Below are 14280 nucleotides of genomic sequence, written 5' to 3'. Positions count from 1 at the left end.
ATACGTAAATCTTAAAATAATTAAATTAAAGCCAATGTTTCTCACTACATTTTAGATGCAAATTATCAAAAAGATGCAGGTAAATGCAACAACAATGCCATCTTAGTGTTACTGCATCTTAATGAATGTAATTAACTGGAATAAGGTTAAGTTTGAGGAAGAGAATGGACCTTTATTATACATACTGTTAATGCAATAGACCGTTATCACTATTTCATGTCAAAATGGCTTCTGTTAAATTAGTAGAATATGCATTAAATAATTCCACGTTTCTAGGAAGAAGAAATGCTCAACAAAACAGCACTTGGACCATCTTTCATTTAGCATTTATGGGGGAAAAAATGGCATTATTACATAGAGTCCATATATAATTTGGTATGATAAAACAAAAGGTTGAAAAATTAGGTTACATCTATTCAATCATGAGTACAGTAACATGAATATTCCATATATTAATGAAAATTTGTTTGCTTTATTACTGCAAAACAAAATATACATATCTACTGAATGTGTAAGAAGTACAGTATCAGTGAATGGGCCCCTGTAGTGACACAACACTTGTTTTACATGTAATCAAAGGACTGAACGTTCCTATAAATACTCCTGTTTGCCAATGAATTAAACAAAAAAAAAAAAGGAAGTTATCAGCACTGAAGCTAAATTGAGACATGTGATGATGGCTTACACGAATCAAACGTCAATATAATTACCCTGTTATGTGCCTACAACAGTAAGATACTATCCTTTTTAGTCATTTGCTGGTGTTTCTGATCCATATATCACCTATTAATATATGAGGTAACAACCAGGTCTTGCATGAAAACAGCAAAAACAAACCAAATATTGTATGAAAAGGACCACCCCTGGGCAAAATAAAACAAAAAAACAGGAATTATTTAGAAAAGAAACAGGCTAATTTGATTGACAATAATTTGTTAAACATAGAAAAATAATATAGTAGCTCTTAATGGTGTGGATTTAATCATCACGCCTAGGTAAAGTCACATCACAAGCCTGCTATGGAGGCTCTTAGTCAAATCCACTGTTTCATTCATCAGTGTCAACACATGGTATTGTCAACGCATATAAGGGAGTTAACAAGAGTCTGACATGACCCGAGAAAAACTGAGCAACTAACATCACCACGTAGCGCTAAAGGAAAACAAACAGATTCAACGTGGAAGACCCCCAGATGTGGTCGATGAGATTTTAAAAAGGAAAATTCCACCCTCAAATCATCTCACACTGCAATGACAACCACGCAAAAGAAAAGAAAAAAACGCATAACCTGACATTCACTGTTCATGTTTTAGATCTATTATACTCCATTGTAGCTGCACTGGAATTCACCATTACGTCACGTGAATGGAACAAAATAAGACCGTCCAGCCAAATAACAGAAAAAGACCCAGAGGTGGAAGATAAATCACTAATTGCTGGTTATTAACAGTGTTTCAGGGTGGATTTCTCTTTTAAATCTGGACTCAATTAAACCACTTTTTTGTTTTCAAAGGTGTGCCTCACACATCCTCATGGCAGCTCCCCCCTTCCCTCGGCACACGTTTTATTACAAAGTCCTGAAATTGTTTCCAGCCTATGTGTACCGCTTAGGAAAAAAAAAAAAAAAAAAAGTAAAGAAAACATTGTACTTTGAACCAAACTGTAACTTTTTTTTTTTTTTTTTTCATACAACCATTCAAATACAGTCTGTAAATGCTGTGAGAAATTCAAGTTTTGTGTGTGGCTTTAAATACAAAGAACTGAACCAATCAGACACATTAACAATGACTGATTTCAAATAAGTCGATCCTGGTCCTCTTTTGTCTCTGGACTCAACTGTTCATGACATCTATTGACACACAGGTGCAGATACTTTGCATTATGGCTGTCCATGAATCTTTAAAACCACCTTTGGAAATCCTCCTCCGATAAACATAGCAGCTGCTCTTTCAGCGTCATGTGCAGATGGATTGATATTCATAGTAGTGTCAGGTTTTTAGGAAAAATACTGCAGTCATCATCTGTTCCAGTGCTGACAGGACTTGGCTTATTTAATAAGGCTCATTGGTTTTGGTATATACCAATTTATACTGAATAGATCAATTTCTTTATATGGATTAAAGTGGTTTCCCCACTGAATTAAGTTCCCACAGAGATCAAAAATGTGTGCTTCCTGCTGCAGAATATTATAAATATTGTTATTAGTGAATTTAACAACTCCTGATTATAACTGACATTAGAAACCCACTTACAGTTTTGAAGAAGAAACCTTTTCTGATCAGATTCATCCATAACACTGTCATGATTATTTAAAAATACCTGATTACATTGCTCTAAAAACACTAAAATGACACACCCAAGGATCACATGCTTCTGACTGCAGACAAATAGTGTGATAACTGACGAAATGAGGGCAGGTGACAAACGTTAGTCCAAAGACATCTACAGTACGTATACACCTTCTTCTTTCTCAATGACAACGACTGATCAAGTTTATTTGTTTCCAAAGAATTCCTTTCCACTTTGATTCCCGCTTACCAAATCCTGCATCTGTTGCAGGATCGGACCGCTAAATCCATGAGAGAAGTCTATGTCCAGTACCCGGTCTGTGTTCAGAGGATTCGTGGCTACAGACTTCTGCTTTGTTAACTCTACTGCAGGGTCAGTGACACCACAGAAATGTCCTTAAAAACATTCATCCATTCATTCACTCAACAACAGCTGGTTCATGGTAGGCTGATGGGGAGGAAGTTACAAGGAAAATTTCAGGCAGTTCTCTGTTTGAGCACGTTGTGGCATCCCTGGCGCCGTCGAAGTCACTGAAGACTCCCGAACGTGGTCTCGGTTTGATACTGGGAAGGTGAAGGCTCTGTTAGCCGTGGAGCAGTCTGTGTTCTGGTGGGCAGTGATAGCTGGAGCTGGTGCTGGAGCCGGTGCTGGTGTGTGCATTTCCGTTGTTGTTTGCCGTTTTTTTTTCGGAGCTGAGATGAAAAGTCCAACGCTGTTAGCTTGCGGCCCCTTGGTGCTTGAGGACTGTGTAGACGTTGTCCACTTTGCTCAGCCTCTCGAAGAAGGGGATGAGGTCCAGCAGCTCGGTGTCGGACATGTCGTCGAACCACGAGGCCACAGGCACCTGGACGCAAACGCATATTATCAGCAACCGGATCATTTCTCACGTTTTTTTTTTGTTTTTTTGGACATTGTGGATCACGGTGCACAATTTTGTTGTTTAAATCAACACTAAAAAGTAATCACTGAGTCAGATTTCTGCAAGAATTAATACTAAAATAACTAAGACTGCACCTCAAACTTAGATTTTATGTTACAGATATTAACATGTTACTTGGTCACAACTAGATGGATATGTTTTCCTATATTTTATCCAACAAAACAAAAAAAAGACAAAGCAACCTGACCCTTTTGTAGGACATGACCTAGAATGGATCAGAGGGGCTTAATACTGGCATGTGTGCTTTAAATTCAAGTTTATACTTAAAATGCAGTTTAGAAAAGATGCAAAATGAGATTTCTCGTGGGCTAACTCTTCGCCTTCAACAGCTTTTTTTGTTTTAATAGTTAGTTTGCTTTAAGGCTACAGCAACATGGCGAAACCAGAAAAGTCCAGTTGATGCATTTTTCTGTGCTACAGTTGTTAATGTCAAGGACTTTATTAGGCAAGTGAATAATTCCACAACCCACACACATCACTGTCACCGTCATGACTCAGTGGTCCGAGGATACTCACTGCGTTGTCTGGGTGGAAGACGTAGGAGGCAGGGGAGTTGTCCACAATGATGACCTTGTTCAGGTCGCGACCCAGGCGGCTCAGGTCCTTGACGTAATTACCTCGGTGGAAGACGCAGGACTCCCGGAACAGGCGGCAGCGGAAAGCGCCCCACTTGTCCAAGAGATCGGAGACGGGGTCTGCATACTGCAGCCGTAACAAAGATGGAAATGAATGGAGGGATTACAGCAATTCTTTAAGCCCATTCTAAGCCCTTTTCACACACATAAGAGCACCCTTTTCTGCTAAAAAAAAATGTGTTTCAATGAACTGTTACCAAACAGAATAGATAACATGTACGTAACATAAATAGTAAACATGAGTATTAAGTAAAAATATATATACATATTCGCAATCACTTATAAAGGAAGTCAGCAGTTTTAGGTTATGGTGCTGTGCAGATTTGTAGATACATTTTCTACTTGAAGCTGAAATAAATGATTTGACGGGCCATTTGGTGAAAGCTGAATAAATGAAACCCCAAAATGTTCAATATTAATAAAATAAAAAATAAACAATCAGAATAAATTGTGTAAAATATTTAAACAAACTAACAATTTAAGAAAAAGTCATTTTCATCTCATTACAGACATTTTATTTGTGAGTCTGATTTTATTTCATTATTGCATTTTTAGATTTAACACTTGTATTTCGTACCAATTATTATTTCATAATGTCACTTTTCATGAGTGGCGTTGTCACCGCCCACTTACCTTACAGCCAATCACGTGCTCCCTGTCTCTCTTAAACTGGCGAGATTAACAACTGACACCAAATGTATTTCACCTCTTGCTCTAAGACATTGCTGTTGCTCTAGGGTTTCCTTTTTTGTTCTACTGTAATGTCACACCCTCATGCTGCAATCTGTTGTCCCAGTGGTTCTTTTTCAAACGTTCTACCTCTGGTTATTCAAAATGTGAAAATGTCAACTTCATCACTGGCTGCTGCAACAACACAATCTCCCTCTTTATTACTCAAAGTTACTACTTCTTGTGCAGTTGCTACACAACAAAAATTAAATGTAAAGTATAAAAACAGTAATTTACAATCCTCACCTTGGCTAAACTGGCTGTGAACAGGACACACTCAAACAGTTCTCCCATTCTCTTCAGGAACTCATCGACATGGGGCCGCTTCAGGACATACACCTGGAATATGCAGGGATTTTAAAACCTTGTTCGTACACAGCATACATTTCAATTATAAAACATGTTTCTACAAACCTCAAGAGCCTGAGGAACTATGACACTATCTTTTGGTGTGTGATCTTATCTGTGCAAATGATGACTGGACAGTTTGAAGGTTTACTTTGTGGGATGTAGTTGTACATATGGGTGAAAGCATTGCACACATTACAGGCATTCGAGATACTCATATCAATATCGGAAATATACATAAATAAATATACATTTTCCAGGACTCCTTTTTTTCTCCTCCATTTTTTTCTTCTTCCTGTGGTGTTGGCGGCTGAGGGCAGCGTTCCTGAACCAAGTCACCCAGAATAGGCTGAGCTTGTCTGAACAAACCTATCCTGGATTACTTGAATCAGGCCCAGACCCACGGTATGTCATCCATTTCCAAGCAGCCTCCTTCAAATCCCTTAAACCCCCGACAGCACCTACTACACTCAAACAACCGCAAGGACGGTGAGGCGGCGTGTCATGTTAGAGGATGACAGACGACAACAAGTTATGAACATGTTTGCTGAGGTTGTTGAGCGATGCCACCATTACCTGGTGTATTGTTCCATCTATTTCCACAGGAATGATGAAATCTGCATTGTTCACAGGCTGTTGGAATGACAAAAAAAAAGTTGATTTTAACAAACCGGATAAGGATATTTCCAGAAGATTTAAGTTTTTTTCTATTGCAGGCATGACTGAACAACAACATCAAGTAACAAGAACGTTTACAACAAGGGATGGAGACGCTGCAGGCCTTACCATATAAAATATGACTGGTATTATTGTAGGACAGATGCAGGTAGGGACAAACAGTCTGCAGTGTGTGTACAGGGAGGACTGACTGTGTTTATTTGGGTTAAGAACCAGCTAGTTTGGGTTTGGTATTTGGCAGCAATGACAGAAATGTCAATGTCAAAGCCAACAACAACTAGATGGGGGGAAATGTAGACCTTAGAGAGTGTTTTTTTACTATTAAACATAACTATTTCATGATGTAATGTGATCACATGGGACAACTATGTGTTTTAAAGCGCTTTTGTTCGGGAAAAAAAATCTTAAAGTCCTTGCGTCATCTTGGAAATTTAAGAACAGACTTGCACATAGCTGATTGTAACTAATGCAACAATGTTTTTCTTCCCGCTTCTTACCTTAAAAGAGCTGTGAACTAATGTCTCATCCAGATCTATAACCACGCAGATCTTTCCAGAGTCTTTTGACTTCACTGGAGGCAGCAGTGGCTTCACCTGGATTTGAAAATACCACAAATGTAATATTTAAGAGATGACAAAGCTGAGAGAAATTAGATCTAAAAAGCAGCTGAAATTTAAAAGAAAGACCTATTTCACGCAGATTTGAGCTTTCCACAGTCGACAAAACAGGACAAAAACGCAACCTGTGAGACAAAGGTAAACACACCTTGGAGACAGTTCCGTTCTCCTCCACCAGCAGAGGGGCGTTGTTGTTGACTGGTGGGGGTTCAGGCTGGTCCCGACACAGGCAGCAGAAGAGGCTGGAGAAGAAGCCTCTGCTCCTGGGCTTCTTGGAGGACAGAGAGGGGGAAGAACCTACAGAGGAAATAGGAGGAGGTCACCGAGCTGGTTTACAATAACTTTGAATGATCCACTACCTGAACAACATCCGTCCCGAACCCCAAAATATTCGGTTTTCTATCACATATGACAAAGAAACAGCAAATATAGCATACTTAAGGAGCCAGAAATGACTGAAATGACTATTAAAATAACTTTCTGATGATCAACCAGTTGATATTTTTGCTTTCGTCACCGCATGCGATATTATTTTAGAGCTGACCAACTTAATCAATCATATAAGTTATTAAATTAAGCAAAAACGTCAAACATTCTGACTATTTTCAGTTTTCTTTCATTATAAACTGAATATCTTTAAGTTTTAGACTGTTGGACCTTTGAAGACACGCCTTGGGAATTTGGGAAACCGCAATGAGCATCAACCTATTCATTACAGCACTGTAAACAAGTAATCAAGTTAAAAAAAAAAAATCCTTGGTTCAAACTTATTTCATTTCAATGAATTACCCATTTGATTTAGTTGTTTTTAATGAGCAGTTCAACCCTCAAAGATTATACTATCAGCAGAAAACCCTTTAAACTGAATTCAAATAAACTTTGTACAACAAAATGTGAAAAACCTAACAATGAGCAGCTTATTGAGATTTCAGTTTGGTTTTTTTTAAAAAGAAGAAACATTAAAGCCTCCACAAGGAACTTTCATTTTGTGTTGATTCTGGCGGCCCCTGTGGACAAAACCGGTACTGCATCCACCTCCTTGTTTTGTCTTTAATCATGGAAATCCAAACTGAATCCGACGATGGTTCATTTATAAAGGTCATACAGAGGTGTCAGTATTAAATTGACTGTTTTCATAAGCCAGTTAAAAACTCCTAGTAGTAAGTCGAAACTCTTTTAAACTGTATTTTAGGGATAATTCTTCCACATGGCCACCAAACTAATGGCTCCATTCTTGTGTCAGCGAGTGTGTGAAAACAGTAAACCCCCCCCAAAAAAAACAAAAAAAAGTACATCCAGCAGCTTTCTTTCCTCATACTTTTGTCATGTGCACAAACCCTCCTGGAGACACACGTCCCTGCCAGAAGCTGTTGCGTAAGCGCCCCTCTGATGTCAGCAGCAATCAGTCTCAACCACAACCAATGAACACCGAGCACTAAGCACTATAAGGGCATCATAAGCACATCATGAGTTTATTGTGGACCGCTGCCAATCAGAGCAGGGCAGATGTCAGACAATCATTCATAAATACTGATTTAGAGAGCGTAATGCATGTTAACACTGCATATTCTTGTCTTTTATGTATGCCTTTATCCATTGTATTTGTTTTTATGCATTATGACATTAAAGTCAGCCATATTTGCATGTAATATAACCACAACATCACCAATAAGGCAGACAGCAGTTAACAGGGAAGGAAAATGGCCCATTTTAAAACACTAATGTTTAACAAAATAAAAGTAAACCATTAACAACAATTTAAAACAATAAAATGCTATAAAAATACATGGATACGGGCAACACAAGTGAATCCGCATGGTATGAAAGCTGTAACCTCAATGGTATGCAACCAAACTGCTCAAACAGTAACAGACATTTACTTCAGCCTCAGTAGAGCAACAACGTGGCCTAATCAACATTTTAAATGGAATTAAAAAGGAAGACGATTTGTGGTACAGTTTGCAAACAACAACCGCTAACACCTTCGAAAAGCAGCTTTTAAAAGATATCTGTGTGAAACAAGTTAGACCCAAACACATTTTTAGGCAACATAACCAAAGCTCCGGCTGATTCCTGCCAAACTGACGATTAACGAGAAGAACTTGGCGAATGACGTAGGAGGGGTTTTAGTCTCGCACCCTTATCTATCAATCACGGTATGTGAGAGGAGGAACTGTTCACCTGTGCAGCTCAACAGGTACACAGCTCATTCCTTACAGTGTTTGCTTGTGCTGTTTTACATCTTTTTTTTCCCGGCCTCTTTATGCACCACTCTCACTCTCTCTCTCTCTCTCTCTCTCTGTCTGTCCGGACGTGACTGTGTTACCAACACACAAGCCTCTGTTGTGCATCTCTCACGCCTCTTTCATTCCCTCTCTGCCGTTCCCTCCTACTGCATTTGTGGATTCAAACCCCGTCTGACCCTCCGCTGGCCTCTGCCACGCTCGGGCCAAAACAGGAAGAGGAAACAGACGGGTATCAGTGGAGGAAGCTGCTTGCCATCGGTGTTTTAACGTAGCAGGAGAAGGCTTGTGACGCTGTTATCCGTGCAGGTTCTTCTTCACACGGAGTCCATTTCACATTAAATCAGGTTTTGGAAACCGGCAGGATTTCAATTTATTCATGTATTTGAGTGTTATCTCCCATTTTTATGCTATTATAAATTCAAACAGAGATTCTATTGTTGGTTTTTCTTACCAAATAATGCTAATTTGTGCCAGATAACGCAGCCTCATACCAACAAGACTCTGACCTTAAGCAATGAGAGAGGGGACTTAAGGTATTTAATAAAGCCAAAGTAAACCATTTAATGGCTCTTTATCTGCCCCTTGTGTCCTTATTCATTACGCTCTTCACTCCTTTGTTTCCTTTTTCACTCCCTTCTGCCCACACTCCCTTCCTTATTTGCTCACTCATGAATATTCATCTCTTTTATCGCACGCCTTTCACCAGGAAAAATGACTAACTGGGTGCTGACCACTAGAAACCAGAGAGGGTGTTAATTCATAAAAAGGAGTTACTGTGAAGATGACAAGGAAGGAGCTAATTCATGAAGTGGAGTGGAACGTACCGCAGGCTGTCTGCTGAGGAAATATCCCCTGACTGCTGGGCAAACCTGAATCATCAAAAAAAAGGGACAATCCTTGTTGCCCTGTCACCGTAATAAATGTGTTTTATGATACAAAAAGGAGCGATTTTCTCTTCAAAAGTATGCATTGATTTTACAGCCCCATCCAGTGAGTTATTTCCAAGCATTTTGTTCAGGCAATTGGTTTCTGCAGGTCACATGCACTGAAAAGAGTGCCACAGAAACATTAAATCATCCACATTTGGCTCACAGATAGGTTAAAGGAGAGATTTGTCTGCATTTTTTATTCAATTATTCATTTATTGCGACAATTTACTATCAGCAAGACAGAAAATCCTCACTTCGTTAAAGCTGGAACCAGACAACATTTGGCATTTTTGCTTGAAAAATGAATTAATCAAAAATGTTCATTTTCTGTCAATTTTCAAAAGATCGAATAAAAACAGTCATACTGTGTATCTATCTAGATCTATTTCAAGTTTCTTCTTCTTTTGACTCACACATACACGCGGGCCACAGTAGATTTGATTACATTTAACAGTGAAAGACACTGTACCCATCTTCAGCCTTAGAGTAAGTTCTGGGGCATCAAATCGCTCCAAACTGCTCTCCAACCATTTTAAACACATGTGCAAATGCTACAAAGAAATGGTATATTGCTCAAATTCAACAAATAAAAAGCCTCATAAATATACTGTTACTTAAGAAGTAGCATGTAATTTTGCAGTATTTTAAGTTGTGGTGTTAAACTGCCCGCCAACGCATCTGGCTTCACACAAAGATGAAACAATCGTCTGATGTGTGCTGCTGTGTAAAGTCTCTGGAGAGTCTAAAGAAGACGAGAACATATCTATAAGCCGCTATTGATTGTGACAATGACTCAAAACAATGTAGGATAAGGCATGCAGCCTTAAAATCAAATGCACAAGCAACCGCAGGATGAGAAACACCATCAGTTGAATTATAGTATAATCCTCGTGCTGCTGGCCTTAGGTAATCATGACTTGAACTCTTTGTTGTCACATCACAGAGACAAACTTCAGTCAGTCAAATTATAAATACCAGAAGATTAAACGCAGTTCCAACAACTTCCTAGACATCACCTGTGAGTTAGGGAGAAATGCCTCCCTCGACGTGTTATCTCCTGTCCCATAACCTGCTGACAAGGAATGATTCAAATGCCGCTGTATGACTGCATGACAACAATGTGGAATAACTCACAATCCAAGCCTTATCAGATCGTTTTTTATCAGCTCAGGATCCATTTAAAGTCCTGACTGTCAGCGGTTTCCTGTAATCGACGCTTCCACTCTCATTGAGTCACATCCTAAATCTGGTCCCTATCTGTGGCTTCAGTGACACCTGATATATGGAAACCAGTTTCATCAATGCAGGAAGGGCTTGAACCAAGAGTGTCAGATGCTGGTACTGACTGAGCTGCCAATATTTTTGCCTAACTTAGGGATTGAAACAGCTGTTAAGCTTTTCATGTGACAATAAAGGTCTCCAATGAAAACACAGAGACTAATGAAGCCTTTTAGATCGGCTGGTGGTGTTACAGAGGTACCGATAAATCAAATGTGCAACGAACGAACAGCTTCATGCAGATTTACAGTTTGCGATGGAGGAGGAACCTACTGATCGGTCCTGATATTTATAAGATGCAGATATCCGCCTGTTTGACTGACTAATCCGATATATGAGCAAGCACCAGCGCGGTTGGAGGCCGGGTTACAGACGCTACAACGCCATAATTAGTGGGAAATTATGAACTGACCTGACCGCAAACAGAACTGTGCAACTTTTTTTTTTTTTTAAATAGATAAGTGCAAAAATCCAGCCTAAGAGCACAAGGAGCGGCATCCTGAGGGTCTCTACAGGTCCAGTTCAGGGTTTTTTCCCCCCACCTTTTCTGACCTTTGACCCCATTTTTAGGTCCCAGAATTCATAATCTCGCAGCGCAGTCAGAGTCGTAGTCACATGTTCAATGGACAGTAGCTTATTTATATAAAAAAATGAACAGTCAGAATCAGTCGTAGTGTTAAGAAACACCTTTTTCAGTGCTGACCTCAAAGTTCAGAAACACTACATCAGAGATACCCCTGCATGAGAACCACAGAGCTGTTATCAGACCTTCAGCTGACAGTATTTGTCTCGCTCAGATAGTTTTACACCCATTTAGTCAACAGCGTGTCTGTTTTCAGTGGGGAACTACCAAAAACAACCCTGTACGGATCCTCCAAATGCAACCTGAAACTGCAGCGAAACTGAAACTAAGAAAAGTTTTCTTTTGATTTGACGAAGCGAACAAATGATGGGTTTCCTAACGTCACAATCAATTTAGGCGGGACACACAGTAAACATGTTGTTGACGGGCAGCTGTGAGTTCATACGTTCTCAATGTGTGGGGACAGCGTTATGTAATAGACAGGCTACTGCACATTTACAAAGGAGGCCACTGCTTGACAAGTCATCCTTTAAAAGTCAAAGTGTGCACGGGTTTAACTGCAGCTCCAGTTTAAATAGCAGTGTTGTTTACAATAAATGTGACAGTCTGCTGGCCGGAAAGTGACACAAGACATAAAAAATGTGAGAGGGCAGCATTTTCTCAGGGATGATGACCGACAGGCCACCTGATTATTCAGTAACCTGCGCTTACACTCTGCGTGGTATCTCACTGATTTGTGTACAGTAACCCATGTCAGCAAGCAGAGGACTGATAAAAGTAGTGCAGCATGGTGGAAATGAGAATTTCACAGGCCGTTCATCTAGTTAAGAGGGAAACAGAGCAGCATTGTAATAAGATAAAGAGCTCATGACAGCAAGTGTTCAGGACACTTATTGAAGAAAAAGTACTAAAACCAGACTGTACAAATACTCCACTACAAGTAACAGTCCTGGTTAAATGGACTTCATCATGCACTAATGTAAAAGCAGGATTTCACTGTTGTAGTTGGAGCTAATTTGTAAGCGTTTCACATAAGACTGCAGCTAATGATTGTTTCCATTATGGATTTAACCTGCTTGTTATTTTCTCCATTAAATCAGTTCATTGTTTGGTTTGTAAAATAAATAAATAATAAATAAATAGGCTAAATAAATCAGAAAATAGTGAGAGATGTTGTCACAATTACCCAGAGGTCAAAGTGACACCTTCTATTTATAACAAAGCATCAGACTTAATAAGCTCCTTGCAGTTGTTGTATCATTTAAACAAACTTTAAGTTGTAATTCTCTCTATAAGGTAGAAAGTTTCTTACAGTGGAATAAAGCACCTCATACTTTATACTATATTCTTGAGTGTACTTAGTCTATAAGGCTGATATGAAAGCATTAAAACCACCTTAATCAAACATTTTTACGTCACTTCCTTTTACTTTCATCACAGGCCAAAGGGCCGCAGCCATACTCTGGAGCTCAGTGACACTTTGAATGTAACAGTGTTATTGATAAGTGTGGAGCAGACTGCAGTGTGTTGTTACACTGAATGCAGATTAATGAGCTCAGGATTGTTTACTCTCAAAACCCCCCGCACAACTTTATTTATGTTTTATTAATTTTGACATGAGTGCAGAATACAAATAAATAAACAAAAGATTTAAAAAAAATAAAAATAAAATAAAGCCACTTTACCCCTCTCTCCTGCGGCTTTATTGCCCTCTTCATCCCGGCTGACTTGGGTGATCACTGAAGACGGATTGTCCATCACATCCAGGTCTGGTCCAGAGTGCTGACCTCACACTTTAAAAGTTAAGAGACTGTTCGCTGAGTCGGTGCTGCGTTAAACCAAACCGGGAAACATCGCAACAAGTCGCCCCTACAGCTCGGCCATTACTCTCTTCGGATGTCGTCGTCCGCTCCCACCCCAACCCCACCTGCCGGAAAGTTTTTTAAAGTCCCGAAAAAGTTGCAAAAACATTTGTCGACGAGATGGCAACTTTGATTCAATATGGTGCTCAACTCCGCTCGCACTTTTTCAAGATACAAACATGGAGGTTTCAAGGCGTCCCATTTCACTTAAAGTGGCGCAGTGAGGGAATGGGCCGCGTACAACACTGCCTCTCCTGGCGTCTGCAGGTTTGACGATGGTCCCTTAAAAGTAGCCTCAAAACAAAAAAAGTTGTTCCAAAAACCGTACAGCTAACAGACTAGCTGCACCGGGATATGTTAGTGAAATATATATATTTATATTTTTTGTGGATACGTGCTACAAAAGTTGCGCGCGCCTCGCTTGAACGCGCCACCGTGATGTTCTATATGTAAAATGATCTTTTTATTCACGCGCCGCAGTCTGTCACTTTAGCTCCCCAGCTAGTCCTGCGACACTGAAGCGTATTAAACAGCAGCGTTGAAGTTTGTTACACCGTGTTTGCTACACACTGACGGCATTATAGTGTGTGTGTGTGTGTGTGTGTGTGTGTGTGTGTGTGTGTGTGTGTGTGTGTAGTGCTGCAGTGGTTGTGTAATGTCCGCTATTAGTAAACACTTGCAAAACAGCAAAACTTTTTTTGTTGAAGCGGCAAAGAAACGCCCAGTTTGGGTTCCCTTGAAACTGCTAGAGCCGGGGAGCGTCGCACAAATGTAGTGTGTGTGTACGCTGGCTTTCTACCCGCTGGTTGTTCATGACACAATGTTTTTATCTAAATTATTACTAAATCATAGTTTATAAATCAAAGTATTTTGCCTGGTAACTTATTGTACCGTATTCTTTTCTGTGATGGTGTGCTATTTGTTTGGTGTTAACCTCAGATGAAATGTTATTTCCAGGTGGTATTTTCACATGCTTTACCAGGAGTGAGTGATTTTATATAATATTTGTAAGATAAATTAAGTGCCTTTAGAAAGAAACAAGAAAAGAAAAAGCTTCTGCTCATTGCAATGTTGTCCAGGATTTAAATTTTATACAATACATATTAAATAGCAAAATATGTGACAGATTTATTTTGTGTTATGCAA

At 39.5% G+C, this 14280-nt stretch overlaps 1 protein-coding gene across 1 annotated transcript; it reads right to left on the bottom strand.

The window, feature by feature from the left end:
- Nucleotides 1-310: 310 nt before the first annotated feature.
- On the bottom strand, nucleotides 311-13747 carry LOC127378534 (carboxy-terminal domain RNA polymerase II polypeptide A small phosphatase 1). The gene is made up of 7 exons (XM_051427429.1): nucleotides 12958-13747; nucleotides 6385-6533; nucleotides 6117-6212; nucleotides 5518-5574; nucleotides 4840-4932; nucleotides 3746-3931; nucleotides 311-3133 (listed from the first exon to the last, which is right to left on the bottom strand). Exons 1-7 carry the CDS (start codon nucleotides 13028-13030, stop codon nucleotides 3005-3007), a joined length of 783 nt encoding a protein of 260 aa, XP_051283389.1. The 5' UTR covers nucleotides 13031-13747; the 3' UTR covers nucleotides 311-3004.
- Between the last annotated feature and the right edge of the window lie 533 nt (nucleotides 13748-14280).

This window comes from Dicentrarchus labrax, unplaced genomic scaffold, assembly GCF_905237075.1.
Source record: "Dicentrarchus labrax unplaced genomic scaffold, dlabrax2021, whole genome shotgun sequence".
In the NCBI taxonomy this organism is placed as follows: domain Eukaryota; kingdom Metazoa; phylum Chordata; class Actinopteri; family Moronidae; genus Dicentrarchus; species Dicentrarchus labrax.
This window is presented reverse-complemented; position numbering and strand designations above follow the sequence as displayed.

Excerpts from the sequence above, each read along its gene's own strand:
- LOC127378534 (XM_051427429.1), bottom strand. The coding sequence starts at position 13,030 with ATGGACAATCCGTCTTCAGTGATCACCCAAGTCAGCCGGGATGAAGAG. Across the intron at positions 6,213-6,384 it reads AGAACGGAACTGTCTCCAAG|GTGAAGCCACTGCTGCCTCC; the intron begins GTGTGTTTACCT and ends TTTCAAATCCAG. Across the intron at positions 3,932-4,839 it reads TCACAGCCAGTTTAGCCAAG|TATGCAGACCCCGTCTCCGA; the intron begins GTGAGGATTGTA and ends TTACGGCTGCAG.